This window comes from Cnephaeus nilssonii (assembly GCF_951640355.1).
Source record: "Cnephaeus nilssonii genome assembly, chromosome: 6".
Taxonomy (NCBI): domain Eukaryota; kingdom Metazoa; phylum Chordata; class Mammalia; order Chiroptera; family Vespertilionidae; genus Cnephaeus; species Cnephaeus nilssonii.
The window spans coordinates 10,834,874-10,859,425 of record NC_137077.1 but is presented as its reverse complement, the minus strand read 5'-3'; the positions used below and the strand labels follow the sequence as shown (position 1 = coordinate 10,859,425).

The window sequence follows — 24,552 nt, the reverse complement described above, 5'->3', positions numbered from 1 at the left end:
GGGAGGGACTAGGACTGCAAGGGAGGGCAGTTGGGGGCGATCAAGCCTGCAGAGGAGGGAAGTTGGGGGCGACTGGGCCTGCAGGGAAGGAGAGTTGGGGGGACCCAGGCCTGCAGGGGAGAGCAGTTGGGGGGGACCAGGCATGCAGGGGAGAGCAGTTAGGGGTGACCAGGCCTGCAGGGGAGGGAAGTTAGGGGCAAACAGGCTGGCAGGGGAGCAGTTAGGCATCAATCAGGCTGGCAGGGGAGTAATTAGGGGTGATCAGGCTGGCAGGCAGAAGCGGTTAGGGGCAATCAGGAAGGCAGGAAGGCGAGCAGTTGGGAGCCAGCAGTCCTAGATTGTGAGAGGGATGTCCGACTGCCCGTTTAGGCCCGATCCCAATAGGGGAGGGCCTAAACGGGCAGTCGGACATCCCTTGAGGGGTCCCAGATTGGAGAGGGTGCAGGCTGGGCTGAGGGACACACACCCCCATGCACGAATTTCGTGCACTGGGCCTCTAGTGGCAAACATAATCAACTATTGTAGATGACAATAAAGGACCCTATAGGTTCAACTTTGGGTTGCTCTACTCTGTAATTTTTTTAAAGCTCCACCTTTGCCAATCCCCATTTAACTCTTTACCATTGAAAAGGTTTCTACTACCTTTGGGTGCTTTGCCTCAAGGTAAAGTAGTTTAGGTTTATTACTAGTCCTCTGCATGGGTCTAACATCTATACTGGATGTGGTAGGAAATAGTAGTCATTACACTCTGCCTATTTATAAGTATCCAGCTCAAGTATACACTCTGCCTATTTATAAGTATCCAGCTTATAAAAGCAGGCACTTAACACTTATTAAAAGATAACTTCCTCCCTCCCTCTGTCCCAGGAGCTCTCTGCAGCCCACATCCATATCTATCTTCCTGGCATTCATTCAGTCCTCTTTTTCTGACCACTCATCTTGGCATTTACTTGTGATATCACTTAATGACTTAAAAACACTGAATGTGCATCTGTCTTGCCTTTATCTAGACTGTAAACTCCCCTATGATAAGATTTTTGTTATCTTCTAGTGTTAAACATATGGCTGGTGTATAACAAATGCCCAATGTTTTGGTTAGATTCTCCTGACTCTAAGAAACAAAGGCTATAGTAACCATAAGTAATGAGGGAAACTATTGAGAGGAACCAGGCAAAGCCAAATAGCCCATAGGAAGAGCAGGGCATGTAGCAGAATCAGACTACAGGATATTTAGTGTTCTACCACTCTATAGGGTAGAACTAGGGGTACGAGGCAGATTCAAACTGGGGTACTTAGATTATTTTCCCCCAGACATATAGACTTGGGTATCAATGATTCTAGTAAGAAAGCTGTTTGACGCTGATCTGGTTAGGGACATGGAAAGATAATGAAAGTGGGAATAAGGAAATTCTCACAAGAGAAACTAGGGGTGAGAGTGAGAAAAGCAGAGGATACCTCCCTTGGTCATAGAGTCTACCAGTTCATGGCGGTAGCTCCTCATGAGGTCTGGTTGCACACAGTGCCCTTGCCTTCCATGAGATATTTACACAAACATCTTCTCAACTCCACCTCCTTTTTGACTTCAGCTCAAGTGGGTTTCTTTCTTACAAAAAAATGATCCCTTTTAGTAAAGCAATTTCCTACTCTAAAATGGTTCCTCACTAAGACCATAAGATAGTGATCTATGAAAGCACTATTTAATATTTTATTAAATTTTGTTAAAATTGGTTAATGGTTTGCCTTTCATAATTGAAGGCCCTCCTTTTCGGAATTATTGGGAAGAGAGAACATCACCTCCAGTGTGCACACGAGAAAATTCCAAGACACAGGGAGAGATGGGTCAGACAAACCAATGGCTAAAAAAGAGGAGAACAAATTTAGCAACTGACAGAAACAGTAAGAGAGAATCTTCAATAATTACCGACTCTCTGTCCCAGGTCCAGGTTAGGAGACTTAGAGAGAATTCAGAGCTGGAAGCAGGAATAATGCAGAAAGGAACTTGAACTAAAAAATGGGAGGTAAGTCAGATGGGGTTTCTTCTTTACAATTGACTGTGGTTGAGCAGGAGGAAGAGATGCTAGGGGAGACAGGTGAAATGCAGCCCCTGGCTAGGTATATACAAATTAAAGATGATTCTATGAAAGATCTGGAAGTGCAACTTGGTTGACCCCAAAGACATGCCAGATACAACATGCCTGACCCAGTTTTACTTCTTCAGGAAAAGTTACCTTGGCAGAGTCCCAAAGTCAAGAAACTCCAGGAAAACAAAGACAACAGTAACTACTAATGCTGGAAGAGTTGGTAGATAAACCAAGTGGGCTCATTGAGACCTTTTAAGCAGAGAACAGCTCTATGGCCATCTAATGAAGTTTTATACTCAAACAGGAAACAGTAAGACTGAATTCTGTCAAACTGGAAGGTTCCTAGGTACTATGCAGTCTTCTCTAAGGGCTTCTTAAAAGGAGCCTGGAGCACTTAAGCAGAATGAAGACTCTGGCCTCCACTGCCTCTGGAAAAAGGGAAATTAGGAAGTCCACCAAAAGCAGGCCTTCTGAGCACTGGTGGGTGGGAGAACTTGGTCCACTGTGGCAGAGATTATTGGTGACTTCTGATAGCAGAACTGTTAGCATGAACTGTGAAGTTAATCTCAAATTAATTCACCCGGATATTAGATCTCTAAACCACATGAGGTTACAAAATGCATTTGCACATTTTAAATCATTCTAGTTCATTCCCGTCCCTAAGTCTAAAAGAGCAGCCACTTATGCTCCTAAAGGTCAGCACTTCGTGGTAATTTCAGTAATACAACTAGAGTTTGAAGATGCTCAATTTGCTTTTATGTTTTTGCCTAATTGCTCACCACACTTGAGCACTGTTGGCTACTTCCTGCTTTCAAATACTCCTTACCTCTACAATACAGCATCAGGAAGCACATTTGTGCAATGAACATGTTCCTGAAAAGCTGCAAATCAGAGTTTTTGAAAACCAATTCTATTTTCCCACAGTTCCAATAGCTTCAGAGATGCTTAATCTTCATCTGTGATTGATCAGCAATTGGCAGTGACGATCAACTTCAGTTTTAAGTTACTCTACTATAAACCAAGTAATTCCTCTTTGTTAAAAAAATCATTTCAATGTATTATCAATTGTTACTCTACAAGAAAAAAAGGGCAAGTCTTTCATAATGCACATTTTCCACCTTCTTTCTTTTTTTAGATTTAGAATTTAGGTGTGCTACTTCAGAGTTTTCATATTGGCCCTACTTCATCCCAACTTTTTTCCATTTTAACATCTTTCTTTTTTGTCAAACTTACTGAGATGTAATACAATAAAATTAGTCTTTTTAGTGTATAGTTCTGAGTTTTGAAAGATGCGTACATTGTGTATCCCACATCACACTTGAGATATAGAACAGTTCCATTACCCTCCAAAATTCCCTCAAGTCCCTTATTAGTTAACCCCTTCCAGGTCCCAACTACTTTTCAGTTTGCATCTTTCACTTAGAATGATACATTTGAGATTCATTTGTATTGTTTGGTCCCTTTATTTGAGTAGATTTCATTGTATATATGCACCACCATTTGCTTATCCATTCACCCAGAGCACTTAGATTGTCCCCAGTTTTTGGCTATTTTAAAATGTGTGTCCAAGTTTTGTGTGAACATGTTTTCATTTCTCTTGGATAAATATCTAGGAGTCATATAGTAAGTGTATGTTTAATTTTATAAGAAACTGCTAAATTGTTTTCCCAAGTGTTTCTACCATTCTGCATTTCCATCAACACTGTTTGGAAGTTCCTGTTGTTCTACATCCTCAATAGCATTTGCAATTATTTTTATTTTAACCAAGTAGTGAAACATCATTGTGGTTTTAATTAGCATTTCCCTAATGACTAATGATCTTAAGCATCATTTCTTATGCCATCCATTATCTTCTATGGATATTGTTCAATTATGTTTTTAAAAATTGGTTTGTCTTGTTGTTCATATATTCTGAACACAGAATATATATTTATCAGATATGTATTTTGCAAATATTTTCTTCCAGCCTGTTGCTTATTCTTTCATTTTCTTAAGTGTCACCCAAAGAGGCTAAGTTTTTAACACATTTTTTTCTTTTATGGATTGTACTTTAGGTATTATATCCAAGACATTTTTTGCCTCACCCAAGATTACAAAGATTTTCTTCTATGTTTTCTTCTAAAAGCTTTCTAATTTTACATTTAGTTTATGAACCATTTTGAGTTATTTTACATGTGGTGCAAGGAATGGGTTGACAGACCTAAGTTCTATTTTTTTCCTTGCAAAATGATGTCCATTTACTCCAACATCATCTGTTTCTTTTCACTATTTTTTGGTAAGGTTGCATGTAGCAAACACGCTATATAGAATCTACAAAAAGGATGGAACCCCACCAACTTTTGGGTGACAATCATATGGCTGGATATAGGAGAGCAGTTCCGTTTCTCTGACTGGCAAGAAATGCCTACATAGCATGCTTTTCACTTCATCGACAAGCACAGTATAGGACAGTCCAAATTGTTAATGCTCTCTAGCCAAAGGTCACCAGGAACACACCTGTGGCTGAACAAGTTGAACTCGTTACTTGTTGCAGCCAGGAAGAACAAACAGTATGGGGAACTGGGAGGATCTTAGTAAGAGGGTGCTACAAAGGGCTTATATTAAGATTTGAGTTTGTGGTAGGTGATTTGGGGGACTTTGCTCTAAAATGAGATGCTGTCAAGAAGCAGGGATAATTCTGTGACTGTAGCTTAATAAACCTTATGTAGAAAAAGGGAAGATTAGAATGAGGTTAAAGCTGTAATTGGTAAAGAAGTAACAGCCACTCATATTAGTTTGATATTTTCAGTTGGTGTATTCCATCTGGAGGCTTGAGTAAGGTCCAAGTTTTTGTCAGTGCTCAGACTGATGATGAAGTAGTCTTATTTCTGTCCTGATCCATCATGGTCATGGAGCGACCTTTCCTGATGTTGATATTCTCAGAAACTCTTTGTTCAATAGGAGGCACCAAGGACTAGCTGTGCCGGGCCAGTTCCCAGAAACACCAAGACCCAACTGATAGTGCCAGACCAGCTACTTGGTATAAGGGACGTCTTTTCTCTTTTTCAGAATATAGTGGCTAAGAACTGAGGCCCAAGGTTATGAAGGTTCTGAGAAGGAAAGCACAACCCATTAGGCTACCCAACAGGTTGACCTACACACACGCACAACACACACGAACTGAGGCCCTGGAGTAAAAAACAATGTGTTTGATTCCTAGGTCTGCTCTTCACTACCTATGGGCCCATGGGTAAACTATCTAACTTCTCTATGCCTCAGCTTCCTCATATGAGTATGGAGGATAATAATGGTACTTGCCTCTTTGGATTGTTGGGAGAAATGAGATGATACATACTAAAAACTTGTGCCAAATAAATCTTAGTTATTATTATTATATCACAGAAAATATATTGGGGCAGAGAAAACAAACAAACAAACCAAGTATAGTCCAGGTAATTGTGCCAGGTAAGTCTAAGAGTAGTAAAAAAGTGAGGATAAAAAAGCAAAATAGTCCTAACCGGTTTGGCTCAGTGGATAGAGCGTTGGCCTGCAGACTCAAGGGTCCCAGGTTTGATTCCAGTCCAGGTCATGTACCTTTGTTGCGGGCACATCCTCAGTAGGGGGTGTGCAGGAAGCAGCTGATGGATGTTTCTCTCTCCTCGATGTTTCTAACTCTCTCTCCCTTCCTCTCTGTAAAAAATCAATAAAATATATATTTTTTTAAAAAGCAAAATAATTTACTTTGGGTTGTAATCTACAATTATAAACCTGTTAATTGTCCAGTTTACTTTTGAGAGAGACATTGATTTGTTGTTCCACTTATTTATGCAGTCATTGGTAGAGTCCTGTATGTGCCCTGCCACGGGATGATGGTCTAATCAACTGAGCTACTGGGTCAGGGCCCCAAATCGTATTTCAAAGCGACAAGATTGCTTAATGTCCTCTTTAAATTCTAGAAAACTAAAATATCTTGATAGTCTCAGCACAATGGTCTAAGTCAGTGGTCGGCAAACTCATTTGTCAACAGAGCCAAATATCAACAGTACAACGACTGAAATTTCTTTTGAGCCGAAAACCGACTTCTGCGCATGGGCCACGAAGTTTCAATTGCACTGTACGCACGTGGTATGTTGTGGAAGAGCCACACTCAAGGGGCCAAAGAGCCGCATGTGGCTCTCCAGCCGCAGTTGGCCGACCATTGGTCTAAGTGGATTTGATAGGCTGCTTTGATAAATCAATGATTAGGCGGAAACCATAAAACAATGTTTAGTCCACTCCACTGAAGAGGTGGATCCAAGTCAGCTTCTTCCAGGTACTTTCCTTGGTTGTCCTTTTGTCAACAGTTGCTCAGTTGCACCAGCCTGCTGACTTTGCAGCAGGAAAAACATTCTGTTGAGTCACTGATTGGTTGCTTCACGTGTATGTTTTGTCTTGCTAATTAGATTGTGAAGGAAGATCTTAAACCAGTCTAGGAATTCCGTTTAGAAAGCCCTTTCAAACCCACCACCTCTTGCTTCTCTTTAAAAAACCCTGTAATTGACTTAGCGTCATCTTCATTTTCTAAGTGTGGAAAGAAGCAAAGTTAATAGATAGCGTCTATCTAGTTCAGCAGCCTCTGCACAGCGTACCTCGTTAAGGCCTCGCAAGGACCTGGGGGGTGGTTAACACCCCACGTGGCAGCGGAGCGAGGCTTGGCCCACGGGAGCCGCGGCCCGCAGTGCCCTTACCCAGACAGCTCCTCTCGGCACCTTCCAGGGCGGCGAGCGGGCCTCAGCCGGGGCGGGAGACGGGGGAGGCCCCGCGCTGGGCGGTGGGAGCGAGGGAGCGGCCTGAGGCCAGGTTTTCCAATGTCCAGTTCATTTCTGTTTCCGATTCGGGGTGCATGGCGGGCCCGGGCACTGCAGGCATCACTGTGCTGGGCGCGGGCGATGACCCAGGGGGTGTTCCTCTCAGGAAGCTCAATCTGAGGGCAGGGAAGATGTGCAGTAACAAGTGATGAGCACGCTCTCCCGTCCGTCACCCCTGTCACCTCCACAGTAAGGGCGTGCGGGTCCCAAAGTCCGGGGCTGCGAGAAGGCCCAGCCGGTCCCTGCCCCGAGGGGAAGCCGGTAGGGAAGGAGGCTGAGACCCCAGGGCAAAGAGCCGAGGAAACTGGCGAGCGTCCCACCTTCCCGGGGCGAAGGTTCTGAATTCCGGGCGACCGTTATGGTAACGGAACGACGGCTCCAGGTAGCCGCCGGGGCTGGAGCTTGGGACCCTTCGGGCCGCCGCCGCCGTATTCCCAGGGCTCGGCGCCCCTCGTCCCATCTGATTGGCCGGAGCAGGAAAAGGGCGGGGAGACCCCTGGAGGAGGCGCGCGCGCAGACTGGCCAGGGTTTCCCGCGGAGGCTCCGAGGGGGCGAAGGGGCGGGAGCTGGGCTGGGGGTGAGGGCGTCGCGCGTGCGCAAGGCGGGAGGCGGCGGCTGGGGGCTGCTGGGAGGGCTGGGCAGTCCGAGAAACGGGTGGGCGCCGGAGAGGCCCGGGGTGCGCGTGCGCGTGCGCGTTGGAGCCCGAGTCGCGGGAGGAGGCGGGAGCTGTAGAGGCGGCAGAGGGGGCGGGTCGCGGCGGGCGCCACGTCCGCAGCCAGAGGCCAGCGCCGCCGTCAACGGAGTCTGGCTGCACAGCTTGAGGAGGCGCCTCCGGAACCCGCAACCGCCCGAGGCTGTGCCTGCCGCACTAGCCGCCTCGGCTCTTCTTGGTTCTGCCCGCTCCCTCCGCCGGCCCCGGCCCAGGCGGCGGCCCCGACCCCGGCGGTAAGTCGGGCTGGCAGGGCGGGGGGCACCGTCCCGGCTTGTGGCCCCCTCTCGGTCGGTCGCTTTCTTCCGTTAGCTCTGCACCTCACCGCCCCCCTCTCCGGGCCTGGCTGCCGCGAGTGGGGCCTTTGGGAGCACCGAGCAGGAAAGGGGGAGGGGCTGGGCGATGTTGGGGGGCCGACGGAGGTTCGCTGGCGGAGTCACCCCTCTTCACCTGTCCCTGACTCCTCCGCCGTGGTTTGAGATTGGGACCCCACCTTGGTAGCCTCCGCCTGACTTCCTAGCTCCTTGGGTGTCATGCTGGGCGAATGGGGGAGTCATCAGCCTGGGGGAGGAGAGGGATGCAGCCGAGCGGCTGTGCGGGGCTCCCCGCCCCACGGACTCCTGACCTGTTGATAAACCACTCTCTGGGGTTCGGGCACACAAACCTTGGTCTCCAGTGGACATTCCCGGTGCTCTGCCCAGGTAGGAAAGCTCTCACCCCCGCGCCTAACCTAAACCTACCAGTGTGGGCTGGAGAGGCGCCGGCGGCGCCCCGGGTGACTGGGGACCGCTGGCGCATTAGTCTCCCGGGTCTGAATTAACGCCGTGTGCCCGCTAAGCACACGCAAGACTGGTTCCCAAGCTCCCACTTCCAGTCGGATCCCGTCTCCTGAACAGATCGCCTCTTCTCTGTGAGAAGACAAATCCTGGACTCCTGTGGGAGTGGGGGGTGCGGGGTGTACAACGTGGAGCTGAGGGAGGTGCTGCGCTCAGCTCTAGCCGCGGCTCCTCCAGGGTCATTTTCTGCCTCTCCTGCCACGTCACTCCCTCTGCTAAAGGGAAGGAAAAAAAAAAAAGACTTGCTAGTACCTAAAGGGACCAGTGTGGGGAGACGGGGCCGCCGGGAAAGGTTCACAAACACCGAGAAAAAGGAAAATTATTTGCTCTATTACGCCCTTGTGAACACCGTGCTGATTCCAAATGACAATGTTTACTGCCTGTGATTATTTGCTATATGCTCTTGTTTAGCCTTTAAAACTTCCCCTGGTGCGGGTGCTCAGGAATATTAACACATCAACCTGTACATGACTGTGTGTCCATACCTGTTGTTTTTTTAAAGAGGGGAGTAACCTTTAATAAATCTATATGCATCCTGTTTTGATTTTTTTTACACTTTCATTTCTTTAGTCATTGTTATAATAAATGTAGCAGAAACCACGGTCAGTAAAAAATTGTCTTCGTGTAGGCACATCGTTAGAAAAGCTTGAAGTAGTTCTTGTGTGTGTGTGTGTGTGTGTGTGTTAGATTTTTATTTTTTTTTTAACTACAGGGAAATCTTTACCTTTCTTTGTTTCAGTCATTGAGTATTTGCTCTCTTGCTACTTCCTGAAGATAGCTCACTGGATTATATATATATAAACACCTTCAGAAGAGGGCCTTTATATGCTTGTTCAGGCTGAAACCCCAGTACCTAATACAGTGTCTGACACGTAGTAGGCACACAAATACCTGTTGAGCTAATGAGGTAATAACTTATGAAGATGGTTGATGTACTGGTTATCTGGTTTGAGAGTGTACTGTATTGCTGCTTAATGTTTCATTTAAGGGCAACACAAAAATTGCCATTTTGATACTGTCAGTTGTTACTTGTCACTAGGTAATCACAAGTTTTACTGGCAGATTATTTTTTTCTTTCCTGCCAGATTCAGTGCATTTCTTGTAGTCTATTTGCTGTTGATTTAATAGGCAAGGCCCATCTTAAAAGCAGCCTGTTCAGGATACTTGGTTAACTAGAGAAGCCTAAAAATAGTAAGCTGGTGTTTTACTATACACTGCTTGTTGGTGTATGTGTGTTAAAGCCCTGTATAAATATATATTTGAAACTCCTTGTAGTTATTTGGCAAAGAACTCACCCTCACATGGGAGTGAGGATGTGGCAAAGTTCCTATATAATAGAATATGTAGAAGAATTTAACTAATTCATTTATAGTCTTCTTTTTATAGGGAAATTAGCACTTACTGCTTAATAACAGGTTTTTGAAGTGGCATTGAAGGTAAACTGCTCTACGCTGGATTTTGTAAAAAGCTTTATACAGCTTGTTAGTGCTGTTTAGATTCCTTTGGTACACATAGAGGGGTTTAACCACAGGCAAATTTATGCACTCTTTTCAGACTTTATTTTCATTATTAATGCAAACTTTACATATATGTAAAGTGTTACAGATATCCACAAACAACATTGATTCATCTGTTTTCCTTTTAAAAAGAAAGCTTCCTAAGAGGCATTTGTTTACTTATTTCTATTATTGGAAGAAATGATCCTCTAGGAAAAATTGTTATTAATCCTTGCTCAATATATTTGCCAGCTGCAATAACAATGATATTATTATACTGGACAAGTCCTGCACATTTCAGTTTGTTAAAAAAAGCACAAACTTATAACCAGTTTTAAGTTGGTATAGTTTGTTCACACGTGAGGACCAAATAGTAAAATGTCCATAAATTATTTGTTCTGCCCTAAAGGCTGTTTTCTGTTTTTGCCTTCCTTAAAAAAGTGCATTTTTAAAAATAGAAACTTGTTTGCATTATGAATTCCTAGAGAGCAGATTTTTTTTTTGTTTGGTTTTGAATGAAACTAAATTGATAAGTGCAGGTAAAGTGTATCCAAATTGGATTGTAAACTCTGGTTGAGAGTAGTCCTGTGTCCTTAATCACACTGAAATCTTCAGTGACTAATAGATGCCTGGCACATAGTAGGGGCTCAAATGTATGGTGGGTGAGGTAATGACTCAGTGAATTTAGGGCAGATAGTTTACATAGAATTTAATAATTCTGTATAAGGGTAACATTTAAAAATGGTCATTTTGACACTTTTACAGTCAGTTGTTACTTGTCTCCATGTGTTATATACTTATAAAATTTACTAGCAGATTATTTACTTTTCATAATTTTGAGTTTAAGGGTGTGTTTGTCTTCATAATTCCCAATTTAAGAGAAACAGCCCCCTTGTAATAATGATAATGAACAGGATGATAATGTAAAAACTATTTATCCTTAGTGAGAAAGTGATAATATCCATAAAGAGGTGATATCACCAAAAGTTTGACAAACGTGTGGAGAAGTTTGTAATGGTATATGTGATATATCTATACAGATGGCATAGTTAAGGATTTTAGCAAAAAAATACCTTTTTAAGGTAATTTGGTGTCTTGTGACCAAATTGAGAATTTAGAAAAATATTCTACATATGGCATTTACACAATTTTTATTACCCTAATTGTTCTAGAGGAATTTTAATACTGCATACTTGCTGTTAATACCAGTGATGTACAAGAAACTCACACACACACACACACGCACACATACATACACGTGTCTATAGCCTCTTAGGACTTTCAGAGCCCTCTAATAACAAGATCCTCTGGTCTAAGGAGCCAGGCTTCTGGCCTGGCAGAACTCCAGCTTTTCTGTTTTATTGTTTATTGATAATCCTGTTGGTAACTTTAGCTAACAATGTTCAGTGTAACTGTGGGTGTTTCTGTATAATAGTATCTAGATTCCTATATTTCAAGCTTTTCTACCCAAATACTCCAAATGTAAGAGCAAAGTCATGGGGGAGATGGGGATGTGGTTGGGCTGGGAAGAGAGCTGGTAAATCTGAGTATATCCTGAATAAGTTCCAGGCTAGAATGAAATTTCTTGAAAGTCTAGTAATCTTTAAAAATTCTCAAGTGCTTTTCTCTTTTTAATTAGTGTATATTTAAAAATTAAATAGTATTTTAAATTACTGGGTACTATACTAAAATGCAAGTAGCATGTCTCTCTTGTGGTTCTTGAAGCCCCTGGCATACCATTGCCTAATCTTAAAGATGTACATCTGAAAAGCATGATTCTAGCTTAAAACGTTTCGTGGTTTTTTTTTTAACCAAAAAGTTGGACCATATATTGTTATGCATTTTTATCCCACTAATTCCATAAATACTTTGTGTCTGTTTACAGCAAAAACATGTACTAACAAAGTGGTAACAATATAAGTAAGATATTTAAATTGCAGACCAGAGATAATAGCAATAAGAGTGAAGTCTCAAGGTGGTGTGGAGTTGGGGATGAGGGAAATGGGACACACTATCCAGGCCACAGGAACTTAGCTAGTTGAGCAGGAATTTTAACTAAGAGTCCTGGAAGCCAGGTCTCAAAAAGAAGAAAACATGCTAAGTATTTTTTTTGGGGAAAAAAAGTTTTCTGAATACCTCTAAAGGTTTCTGAATAGCTCTAAAGAAATGTAGTTAGTGGGTAATTCCTTAACAGTGTGGTACAGTTAATGTAGTAATAGCCTGCATAAGGTTGTTTGTCACGGTTCCCTTCCCAAGGACATAACCAGTAATAAAACTCAGTGATGTCATTTTCCTCCAGTCAGCTTTTGTGATTCAAGTACATTGTTTTTCAGATGACCAACTTGATTTGAGGATGAAAACCTAGAATAACTAGGTAGATGAACTGTATAATCTTTTAAAATGTCCTTTATGTATATCACTGATTTCTAAGATTTAAAAATATGTATTTTTCTTTCATTTCAAAAGCAATATCTGTAGAAAATTAAAATATACTCATCTCTATATGTAGAAATGCTTTGTGTGTGTGTGTGTGTGTATAATCTCCCCCCCCCCCTGCCGCCCCCCTCATCCCCATACTGGCAGCCTGTCAACACTCTAGTATACTTTCTTCCAGTCTCTTTATCTGCATTTTTTAAAAAGCTGGATCAATGATATATGCCTTTTATATTTTCTAAATGCAACATTAGCATTTCCCCATAGTATTTGATCTTCATAAATTATTTTAATGTCTGCAGTGTGTGTTTTTAGAAAGCTTATAAATTCATCTCTTGCCTTCCATGAGGGTGTACTCATTTGACTATTCATCTCCTGGTATATTTTTTTGTTTTGTTGGCTTTTTTTTCACCTCTCAAATATGAGCAGTCCAGTTATCAGTTTACTTCTCTCTTTTCCTTGATCATATCACCCACCTCCCACAGCTTCAGCTATCACTTCAAACCACTCTCAGGATCTCAAGTCAGACTCATGCTGAGTTTCAAGCCCCTTAAATCCTATTCCCTCCTAAACCTCTGTGGATGCCCTGAAGGCATCTTCAAATACAGCTGTTCAAAAACAAGTTCGTTCACCCTAACCGGTTTGGCTCAGTGGGTAGAGCGTCGGCCTTCGGACTGAAAGGTCCCAGGTTTGATTCCTGTCAAGGGCATGTACCTTGGTTGCAGGCACATTCCCAGTTGGGGGTGTACAGGAGGCAGCTGATTGATGTTTCTCTCTCATCGATGTTTCTAACTCTCTATCCCTCTCCCTTCCTCTCTGTAAAAAAATCAATAAAATAAAAAAAACCCACAAGTCCTTTCATCGTGCCTATAGTCAACAATAATGTATTGTACACTTATTTATTAGAGGGTAGATCTTGTGTTCTTACCACAATAAAATAAAATTTTAAAAGTCCATCTTCTCTCAGAAATAAATGGTTTCTCCTCTCCTGTTGCTTGTCTTCACCATCATCTCTGTCTATTTAGTTGCTTATTCTCCTTTTATCTCTCATTAATACTCAAAGTTATGTTCTACTTCATACCAAATAGTTCAAGTACTTGAGTGTCCATGTATCAGGCATTGATATGGCCCTGGCGATAGAACAGCGAACAAACCAAGTCTTGTTCTCATGGACCTTACATTCTAATTGGAAGAGACACAAAGTGAACACATACATATATCAAGCGACAATAAGCACAGTGAAGAATATATAACAGGGTTAGGTGATAATAAGAAGGAGAGGAGTTAGGAGAGTGCTTATCCATTATTATTAAGGTGGTCAGGGAAGACCTTTGATAAGGGGACATTTACACAAAGACCTGAAAGAAATAAGGAAGAAGCCAGGTATATAGGGGAAGAGCCTTTAAGGAGAAAGTAAGGAAGCTCCCACGTTGCTAGACTGGACCGAGCAAGAGGCAGAATGGTAGAAAATGACATCAGAGTATTAGATGTTGGGTCTCAGAGGTGAAGGGATGGACTCTGGACTTTATTCTAAGAAAAACAGGCAGCAGCAGGAAGGTTTTAAGCAAAGTATGACATGGCTAGACAGAAAGGTCTAGCTGTCCAAGGGTGGAAGCTCAGAGGCCAGTTAAGAGATTTTGTACTCCAGGTAAGAGATTATGATGGCTTAACTGATTGTGGTAGCAGTAGAGGTGGTGAGAAGTCCTATGCTGGATTTATTTAGGCAACAATATACCAGTGATTAGGTGGGAATGTTAAAAAAAAGGAAATCAAAGGTGACTTCTAAGTTTTTGGCCCAAACATTTATTTAGACAAGAAAAACTGGCAGAGTTCAGACTGTTATTCCATCTCCCTAAACTACTAAATTAGCCACTTGCTGTATTTAATCTTTTTGTCCTAAATGTTCTTGCTTCAGTTAGCTTCTTAAAGCACAGCTCTGACAATGTTATTCTGCTTCCTGGCTCCTTATTGCCTACCCACAGGAAGGTAAAGGTAATTCATATTATTTAGATGAATTTGCACATATCTTTTATGCTTTCATAAAGCACAGTATAAAAAAGTGGTCTTTTTTATTACAAGACTAGAGGCCTGTTGCACGAAGAGATTCGTGCATTAGGCCTTCCTTCCCTTGGCTTCCAGCACCTGTTTTCCTCCGGCACCTGGGACCCAGGACTTCACTCCGGCCGGAGTCTGCCGTCTTCGTCTTTGCTGCAGACTCCGGAGTCTGCAGTCTTGTCTTCGCTGTGGCACTCCGCTCCTTTACATCCCTTCGCCCCCCGCCCTCCCTCTCATAGCAGGCATCCTGCCCCGCCTGGCCACTCCGCGCCTGGAGCAGCTGGGCAGCCGCCATCTTTGGCCTTCTAATTTGCATACTCACTCTGATTGGCTGTGGTCGTAGCGGAGGTACGGTCAGTTTACATGTTTGTCTATTATTAGGTAAGATAGATTTGGAAAAATTAAAAATATTTTTTAAAGGGATTCTGTATTAGGAGGAAAAGGTAAGACTCTTAGTAGGGATTTGTGGGATATATACAGAAGGCAGTTTTGAAATGCATGCAATTACTATCACAACTCTTTTTAACGCTTGCTAAAATATGTAAGATGTATAATGTGTATATAATTTCCCCATATTTCTGTACAGGGTATGATAGCCTCTATTGATTAGTGATCTAGATTTGTATGTGTATGGTATACAGATACTGGGATTACAGTGATGAACAAGCTAGACGAAATGTCTCAGGAATCAACAGTTTAGTGGGGAAGAAAGTAGCTCTCAAATAGTTATTCCTTCGGAAGGGACACATACACTCTGCCAGGAATTTCTGAATGTTTTGTCTTCAATTTGTTAAAATAGTATTCTCACCTTAGAGTTAGGGCTAGAATATCTTTAATTTCTATTTTGTATTTCCTGAACAACATGGATCCATGAAGTTATTTGTCCTTAGCCATACAGTTTATGGTCAAGTTGGGATTTGAGACTCAGGCTCTTTGATCCCAGAACCGTAAACACTATGCTATGTAATACCTATGATGATAAATTAAAGGAATATAAATATGAATGGAAACAAATTTAACATTCTGATTTAAGGGAGCTTTAAAATTGAGGCAGGTCAGTCAAGAACTCCTTCTCCCAGGAATGCATCACCTGATATTCTTTTGTTTTTGTTCTTTGTCAGAGATTACTACATGTCTTTACTATCACGTTATTTTCTTTATTATTATTACTTTTAAATAGTAAGATATTTTATTGTTTTGCTTTTTAAAAATAATACTGTGAAGGTCTCAGGCCTACTTTGTTTTTAGTTTTTATTTTATATGTCTTTAAAATTATCCCCAAGAGCTGTTTTTGAGCTCCCTCTCATCGATGGCTCCATGCCAGCCTCCCTTGGCCTTGCTCAGTAGGGAGTTATCTTTGCAGACCTTACTCATCCTAGCAGCAGCTCTGATTTGGTGTCAGAGGACCATAAATGCTCTTCTGGCTGTTGCTGGCATGCTGCATGGCCGGAGGCAACTCACTCTTTTGAGTGCTTCTTCAGGAAGATTCTCCCACCAGCAGTGTACCAGTGCCCCATTGTCCCTCACTCTCTCCAATACAGAATGAACTTTGCCAATCAGTCTCAATGCACTTTCTTCACCTCTCTAGTTGTGGAACTTCCACTCAGCCAGCTTTCCCACGGTTCTGGGTGGTAGTTGTTCTGCCTTTTAGTTGTAATTTTGATGTGATTGTGAGAGGCAGCAAGTATAGCTGTTTACCTATGCCGCCATCTTGGTTCTTCCTTTACTATCACTTTAAATCTAAAGTGTGTATAAAATAATCTGCTAAATTCACAAACCAGACCAGCATAAGATAGGTGTTCTTGGTAAGTGGCCTGAGTCACTACAGCAACTGAAAGATATGTAAGCACGCTGGCAGGTGCTGCAGGACTCTGGGATACAGTGAAGTCCCAACTTACACAGGATTTAGGTTTTAAAGGCATTGCAAGTTGAATTACATAAAGTTAAAATTACCTTTGAAAAATCCCACTTCTCACAACCACTATCTCTCTTACCCTCATATACCAACTTTTGCCGTAATTATTGAGCTACAGAAGGAAATATGAATGAGTTTTTATCTGATCATCCAGTACTTTAAAATCATTAGGAATCATTAAGGAAAGGGAAACTTTCCTGACTTTCCTTTGACCACTTAAACCACTCTGTTCTGCAATATGTATGAACCTTGAATACATTATTCTAAGTTTCCTAAGAGGTCTTTCTGCTTGTTCTTGCTCTCCTGTTGCATGTTCTCCCACAATAGCCAGAATTGTTGTTTTTAAAAGTATAAATCAGAACATATCACTCCTCTCTGTTCAGTACCTTTTATTGGCTCCCCATCTCATTCAAGAGTTAAAAGCTAACCACCACCTGGCCTTGTTAGGGCCTAGAGCAGTGATGGGCAACCTTTTGAGTGTGGTGTGTCAAACTTCGCCAAAAAACTGAGCATAACTCGGGTATTGTGTCACTTTGAGGAAAAAACTAACTCCAAGACTCTAGTTGCAAATGTTTCATCCTCAGGAGCAGCAAATGTTTCATCCTTGGCATGCGGCTGCGTGTCATCAGAAATGGCTACGCGTGTCAGTGCTGACACGCGTGTCATAGGTTCGCCATCACTGGCCTAGGTAGTCCAGAATACTTAGTGGACTGCTGGGACCACAGCCCCCCTTTCTGGCCAAGCAAGAAAATTTTAGGCCAGTCTTGACTTGTTTTAATTTTTACTTAGTCAAGTGACTATAAAAGCAAATATTTTAAAGTAGTAAAGGAGATCAACCAAAGAACTTGTTTGCATATATGCATAACCCATGGTCACACACAATAGGGTGGTGAAGGCCTGGGGTGGGAGGCGGGCTAGAAGGTGTCAATAGGGAAAAAGGGGGGACATATGTAATACTTTTAACAATAAAAACTTTTAAAAATTCGTAAAGTAAATTGGGAAAAGGAAGTTTATGTTTTCTTCATCCTAGCATAGCTTTATTAGGTTCTTTTACTACTTATATTTAGAGATAATCATAGTACATTTTTTCCCATAGATTTTGGACTCTTTTGCTACCTACTTATTAGAGCTCTAAAAACAACAATAAAAAAGTAATCAAAATCATTCTTAGTGATTCAGACTGATGGTGTCATCTCTATAGAAGGATGTCATTTTTTTTAGAAAATTTTCAGAAAATATTTTAGTCATAGGTTTTTCTCTAACTCTGTTTGGAAATAAATTACAGTTGAGTTAGCCAATATTCTGTAAGAGGAAGCACTTAAAATTTTTGTCTGCTAACCCCCACCTTCCAACTTTCTTCAGTCAGTCATCTTCAGTTTAAGTTGAAGCAGCAATAAAACAGGGAAACATGTACTACACAATGCCTGCCATTCTTTGGTTGGTATCCTCTCTAATAAAATGGTAATATGCAAATTAACCATCACTCCGCTACATAAGCCACGCCCACCAGCCAAGCCACGCCCATCAGCCAATCAGGGCGAGTATGCAAATTAACCCCAATCCAAGATGGCTACAGCCACAGAGAGCAAGGTTTCCCAGGTAACAGAGCAAGCCAAGCTTTCCATAGCCATTGCAGGCCTAAGCCTCCACTCAAGCTACAAAGTTTCAATTATAGAAGGTAAACAAATTCAAACAAATGGCGGCAGAATGGAGCTTGAGAGAGCAGGCCAGGGTTGCCGGCGGCAACAGGGGAAGCAAAGCTTTCCGCATACCCTGGCCGGGCTCACCCGCTTAAGGCTACAAAGTTTCAATTGTAGAAGGTGAATTAACTGCCACAGAGATGGCTGCCGGAGCCCCAGGCTTGGCTCTGCTCCAGGCTACAAAGTTTCAATTGTAGAAGGAAAATAAATTCCAGATACCAGGGCCTCCCCTTGGGTTGCCAGGAGGCGTGGCCAGCCTGCAAACCACCACAGGCCCCTCGCTCAGGCCGCCCCACACCCCAAGGGAACCCCCACCCTTATCTGTGACACCCTTCAGGGCAAACCAGCTTGCCCCCACCCGTGCACCAGGCCTCTATCCTATCTAATAAAAGAGTAATATACAGATTGATCATCACTGCAACACACAATATAGCTGTCCCCATGTGGTCAAAGATCCTGCCCCCATGTGGACACAAGATGGCCACTACAAGATGGCCAGCAGGAGAGGGCAGTTGGGAGGCACCCGGCCTGCAAGGGAGGGCAGTTGGAGGTGATCAACCTGCAGGAGAGGGCAGTTAGGGGTGACCAGGCTGGCAGAGGAGGGAAGTTGGGGGCAAACAGGCTGGCAGGGGAGCAGTTAAGCATCAACCAGGCTGGCAGCGGAGTGGTTAGGGGGTGATCAGGCTGGCAGGCAGAAGCGGTTAGGGGCAATCAGGAAGGCAGGCAGGCAAGCAGTTGGGAGCCAGCAGTCCTGGATTGTGAGAGGGATGTCCGACTGCCCGTTTAGGCCCGATCCTGGTGGATCGGGCCTAAACGGGCAGTCGGACATCCCTCCAGGAGTCCCAGATTGGAGAGGGTACAGGCTGGGCTGAGGGACAACCCCCCGCCATGCACGAATTTCGTGCACTGGGCTTCTAGTACTATATAATAGAGGTAATAGCAAATTGACCATCACTCCAACACACAAGATGGCCGCCCCCAGGTGGACACAAGATGGCCGCCATAAGATGGCCAGCAAGGGAGGGCAGTTGGGAGGGACCAGGCCTGCAGGGGAGGGCAGTTGCAGGGGACCCAGGCCTACAGAGGAGAGCAGTTAGGGGGGACCAGGCCTGCAGGGGAGGGGGCAGTTAGGGGCAACCAGGCCTGCAGGGAAGGGCAGTTAGAGATGACCAGGCTGGCAAGGGAGGGTAGTTAGGGGTGACCGGGCCAGCAGGGGAGGGCAGTTGGGGGCGACTGGACCTGCAGGGGAGGACAGTTAGGGGCAGCCAGGCCTGCAGGGCAGGGCAGTTGGCATTGATCAGGCCAGCAGGGAAGCAGTTAGGCGTCGATCAGGCTGGCAGGGGAGCAGTTAGGCGTCAATCAGGCAGGCAGGCAGGCAGGCGAGCGGTTGGGAGCCAGCAGTCCTGGATTGTGAGAGGGATCCCAGATTGGAGAGGGTGCAGGCCGAGCTGAGGGACACTCCCCCCCCCCCCCCACACACACACACACGAATTTCATGTACCGGGCCTCTAGTTTGAGATAAGATTTATATTGTACACTAGTTTAACTGAAAGTATGTCTTAAATACCACAAGAGAGAAACAAGAAGTAGTCAAGATGGGTGTTTTAAAATGTTGTTTATCTGAATAAAGCCGATTAAGTCTTAATTGAGCATGTGATAAGTGGCAGTCTCCCATGTTGAGGTTAAAATGAAATATGTGTGTGTTTTTTTAGATCATGAATCAGGCAGATAAAAATCAACAAGAAATCCCATCATACCTTAGTGATGAACCACCAGAAGGTAAGTATGCATTTGTAACACTAAGAATGTAACAAATATCCTATTGAATCCAAGTTCTGATTGTTTTTATTAAATTTAAAAAATAACTACCTTGTCAGTAAATACATTCCAAAAATAATCTATGATAAACCTTTTTAGCCTCCAAAAGAAAACACTGATATTGGTGAATGAGTACATGTAAAATTTATTTTTCTGTTACTCTTATTTTAAGACCATTTCACAAGTAAGAATATCCTTTAATTTGTAAACAAGAGTGGGTGGGATGCTGAGGAAAGTTGGATTGTGTTTAGTGTTGATACTGTACATACAAAAAAAAAAAAAAGGTATTTGTGATTTGTTGTTAAACTCCTGTCATTTCATCTCATTATTAATTGGTAGCTCTCTCTTCCTATATTATACATGGTCTTAGGGTCTGCTTAATTTAAATTCTCTTTAGTTTGAAAATTGTTATGTCATGAATCATTTTATTCTTACCTTTACTTCAGCAATCCTTGGAAACACTAACTGTAGAGCTAAATGTCTTGATGGGCATTTTCTATTTATGGTTTTGGTGTAGAATATTACTACCTTTAATTCGAATAGTGATCTCTTTGGACAACTGCATGTTTGTACAGGACAGTCATATTAGGTAAGAAAGAGAATCAAATTGGAGAATAAGGGATGTTAGGTGACTTACAGACCAGATAGATTACAGTAGCAGACGGATGAGGATGTCTCTGGGAAGAGGCTAAGGCTGAACTTCTAGCCCTAGGTATTGTATTTTGTTCCCAGTTCTGTTACCCATTGTCCAAAACTTTCTTCCTATACTTATGTTAGCAGACAAAAATGAAATCACTAGGAAAATAAACACAATGAAAAGTTCATACTTAAGCCTAAAAGAGGATGGAGGTAACTAAGCTTTAGTTTGCTGGAGAAATAGTCTAGAAATTTATCACCTCACCTGTTTTCCTTGTTTTATTTTTTAGGGCTAGAACCCTGAAAAGAAGTTAGGGCTCAGTGAAAAAGTTAATAAGGACTTTGTGAGAAAAACTATCTTCATTAAATGCTTGTGCACCAAATTTAGCCTAGCAGTCTGATCCTATTTGAGGTGTTCAATGTGAAGCAGTTATGTTTTATCCTCAAATCAGGATTTTCCTCCTTCCCTAGTATTACTGACCTTGACCTTGATTACAAAAGAATGACCAATTATGTAATCCTTTCCATCATAATTTTATACTTAATGCAGTAGTTCCCCCTTATGCACAGGGGATACATTCAAAGACCCCCCCAGTGGATCCCTGAAACTTTGGATAGTACCAAACCCTATGAATACTATGTTTTTTTCCTATACATATATGCCTATGATAAAACTCACTTTATAAGGCAAGAGATTAACAAGAATAATAAAATAGATCAATTACGATATACTGTAAAAGAATTACGTGAATGTGGTCTCCCTCTCTCAAACTATCTTGTGATGGACATTGATTATTATCCATCTCTTAGGATAGAGGGGGATGGGTCAAGATTTCATCATGTTATTCAAAATGGTACACAATTTAAAGCTTATGAATTGTTTATTTCTGAAATTTGCCATTTAATATTTAGGTAAGGCATGACTATGGTATATTCAAATGCTTATCTATATCTTAAGCCTTTTAATTCAGCTATTTAAAAATTTATGTTAACTGTTTATTACTCAAAATAGTTTAAATAAAAAATTTGGATTTTAAAAGTTTAGACATTGCTGAACATGGACATTTGTAATGTGGTCGACCTTTTCAAAACAACCTCCTGATTGTTAGGAAGTCGTAGGTTACTTGATTTGTAATGTTTTTTGTAGACATATCTAACAATATCATTCTATTTTCTCATTAGGATCAATGAAAGATCACCCACAGCAGCAACCAGGCATGTTGTCCCGTGTGACTGGCGGTATTTTCAGTGTTACAAAAGGAGCTGTTGGTGCCACCATTGGTGGCGTGGCTTGGATTGGTGGAAAGAGTCTGGAGGTGACCAAAACAGCTGTTACAACTGTGCCTTCCATGGGAATAGGGCTGGTGAAAGGGGGCGTGTCTGCTGTGGCTGGAGGTGTTACAGCTGTTGGGTCTGCAGTTGTAAACAAAGTGCCCTTAACAGGAAAGAAGAAAGACAAATCTGACTAAAATATGGAGATACATTTGCTCTCTACAGCATTATGATGCCAGTGGCATTGAATTGCTAAATTATGGACTACAACTAAGTCAACTGTTTTGGACGTTTATCTTCTTAAACTGCTGTGTTGAAAGTATTGATGACTGGCTTTCCTCTAAAAAGAAGAGACCAATACTAGCACAGTGTATGAAGGTTTCTCATACTTAAATTCCAGCTTTTTATCTGGTAAAATGTTACACTTATCAGCTGTAACTGAAGATATATTTGAGTATTTACTATAAGTCTTTTAGTTTAACTAAAAATGTGAAAGTTGAATTTAGTGGATGATCTTTACAATTCCATATGTATAATGTGCCAGGTAACACATCTGTCCCTTAAAAAGGGAACCTTGAACTACATAAACTGTAATTTTGATGTGCCTACTAGTTTCAGATGTCTTAGTGTTTTTATAATGATAGTTGATTAGGCCAAGAGGCATTCTTTTCTTATTTAAGCTGGTAAAAGTAGCAATATTTAGAGAAATTTAAAAGAAAAGATAAAGGGTTTTATGATCCTGAGTGTTAACCATCTTTTGTTAGATATACATTATATTTATTTCATCATCGATGCCTTACAAAAGAAAACATCTTTTCTAACACCCTAATTGTGCAGTTCTTAGAATTATATATGGATTCTCTTAAAAGTTGTTTGTATGAGTTCAGTTTTCCCTCTTTAAGAATCTCAGGAGTCGTGGGGTAAAGGAATTTCTTGCTCTTAGCAGATTAGATAGTGGTTAACTTTTTGTTATCTGTCTGTAGTTATGACCAGACAATATGCTTCAACCTGGGTTCATGCTCCATCATCAGTACACCTCACAGTGCCTAAGGAACATGTCTTTGCTAGTCAGAAGCTTTGTTGGAAGAGTTTCAGATTAAGGATGGACAAATAATTTTCAGTTTTTAAAAATTACCTATAACATCCCAGATATAAAAAGAATACTTCACATTTATTTTACATCTTGGATGGCTTAAATTATAAGCAGGTCTTTTTAAAAACATGATAAAAGAGCCACAAATATGTGGGAGCTGCCTTTTAAATGGAATGAAATGGGCTCCATGGATTAGTTTTGAATGTAAAATATATAAGTGCTTTCAATGGTTTATAGGCTTTTAAAATGTTATCTCACCATCCTTTAAAGCAGCTGTAGACTTTGTATCGTTTTTGAAGTCAAATTCAGGCAGGGAATTGAAGTTTTTGATTGCGGATGATAAGTGTGTCATGTCTTAACATATCTCATCATGTCTCATTCATTCTCAAAGAATATGACTTAGCTGAAATTCATCTTTTTGTTTCTTGTTTCATAAAAAATTTAAAAGTGGCACATACATACACACACACACACACACACACACACACATTTGGCATTCCTCTTAACTAAGGGTTATAATCCAATCCTGAAAAAAAATCTTAGTTTATACTTAAGTCCAGATATTTGCCTCCATTCTGCAGATTTTTTTTTTTCCTTGCAAGGGAGGGAAGGAAAGGTATGATGCTCTGGAGTAAATAAGTGAAATAGCCTCCCTGAGAACTTAAAACAGATCACTTTCGCACCCAAGGCTGAACTGTTTATAAACAACAAAGAATTTTTACATTAATAATGTGGATTACGAACTGGATAAGAACATTATTTTTTAAAACTTTCATAAATACCAGTAGGGATTTTAAGCAAATCTACAAAGGTTCTTGAACTTTACTACAGTATATAAAACGGAAAAGCTGTTAAGGAGTTCAATTCATCAGAAATTAAATGGCCTTTTATTTCATGCCGTGTTATTTAAGGTATACTTACTTGTTGGTATATCTGGTCAGATGTCATAATTAGCAAAGGTGGTTTTTTTTTTAAATCCAAAATTAATAGATGAACACAAATAATGACCTAAAATAATGGTAGTGGAGAACTTGTTTCCTGCTATTTGAAAGAAATTATTACTTCATTAATAGGTCATATTTCTAATTTATCTTCTCTAGTCATAGGTTCTGCTGTGCTTTATACCTGCATTTCTAAATATACTTTAGTTCACTGTATGCTTGCATATTTATTTTTAACTTTGCTTATCTTTAAAATTGCTTGAGGAAAATAAAATGGTTGTGATTAATTTCTGCTACAGAAAAGCCACCTGGTACATTTTATCTTACCGAGTTTGTTTTAAATTCTAAACTGTAACTTTGTTCAGGAGAGGCTTTTGCAATGATAGCAGAGAACTGTACAAATGAAGTTAGTCATGGAGGTTCTTGTTGAAATGAACTTGCCATCTGATATGTATAGCTGTACACTTGAGTCTCTCAGTTTATTTTTGTAGATTAGCATTTGACCTGTAAACAGTACTAGTTCACTTTAAGAAACTAAGGTAGTTGTACATACCTGGAGGTATCTGTTATTCAGCTTTTCTTTTGAGTGGGTATTTGCACAATGAGGGTAACCGTGTGTGACCCACTGAATGACTGATCTAATAATGTTGATATTATGAGTCCTGCACTTAGATGAAAATAACTGATGAATGAATTTTTTTGTATTAAAGGAATGAGAAAAGAATACATGAATCTGTTAAT

At 41.5% G+C, this 24,552-nt stretch overlaps 1 protein-coding gene across 1 annotated transcript; it reads left to right on the top strand.

The window, feature by feature from the left end:
• The first annotated feature begins 4,533 nt into the window (after window positions 1-4,533).
• On the top strand, window positions 4,534-24,535 carry TMEM263 (transmembrane protein 263). Its single transcript, XM_079774615.1, has 3 exons — window positions 4,534-7,852; window positions 19,764-19,830; window positions 21,688-24,535. The coding sequence occupies exons 2-3, from the start codon at window positions 19,767-19,769 to the stop codon at window positions 21,972-21,974; spliced, it is 351 nt and encodes a 116-aa protein (XP_079630741.1). The 5' UTR covers window positions 4,534-7,852; window positions 19,764-19,766; the 3' UTR covers window positions 21,975-24,535.
• The last annotated feature ends 17 nt before the right edge of the window (window positions 24,536-24,552 follow it).

Excerpts from the sequence above, each read along its gene's own strand:
- TMEM263 (XM_079774615.1), top strand. The coding sequence starts at position 19,767 with ATGAATCAGGCAGATAAAAATCAACAAGAAATCCCATCATACCTTAGT. Across the intron at positions 19,831-21,687 it reads TAGTGATGAACCACCAGAAG|GATCAATGAAAGATCACCCA; the intron begins GTAAGTATGCAT and ends TTTTCTCATTAG.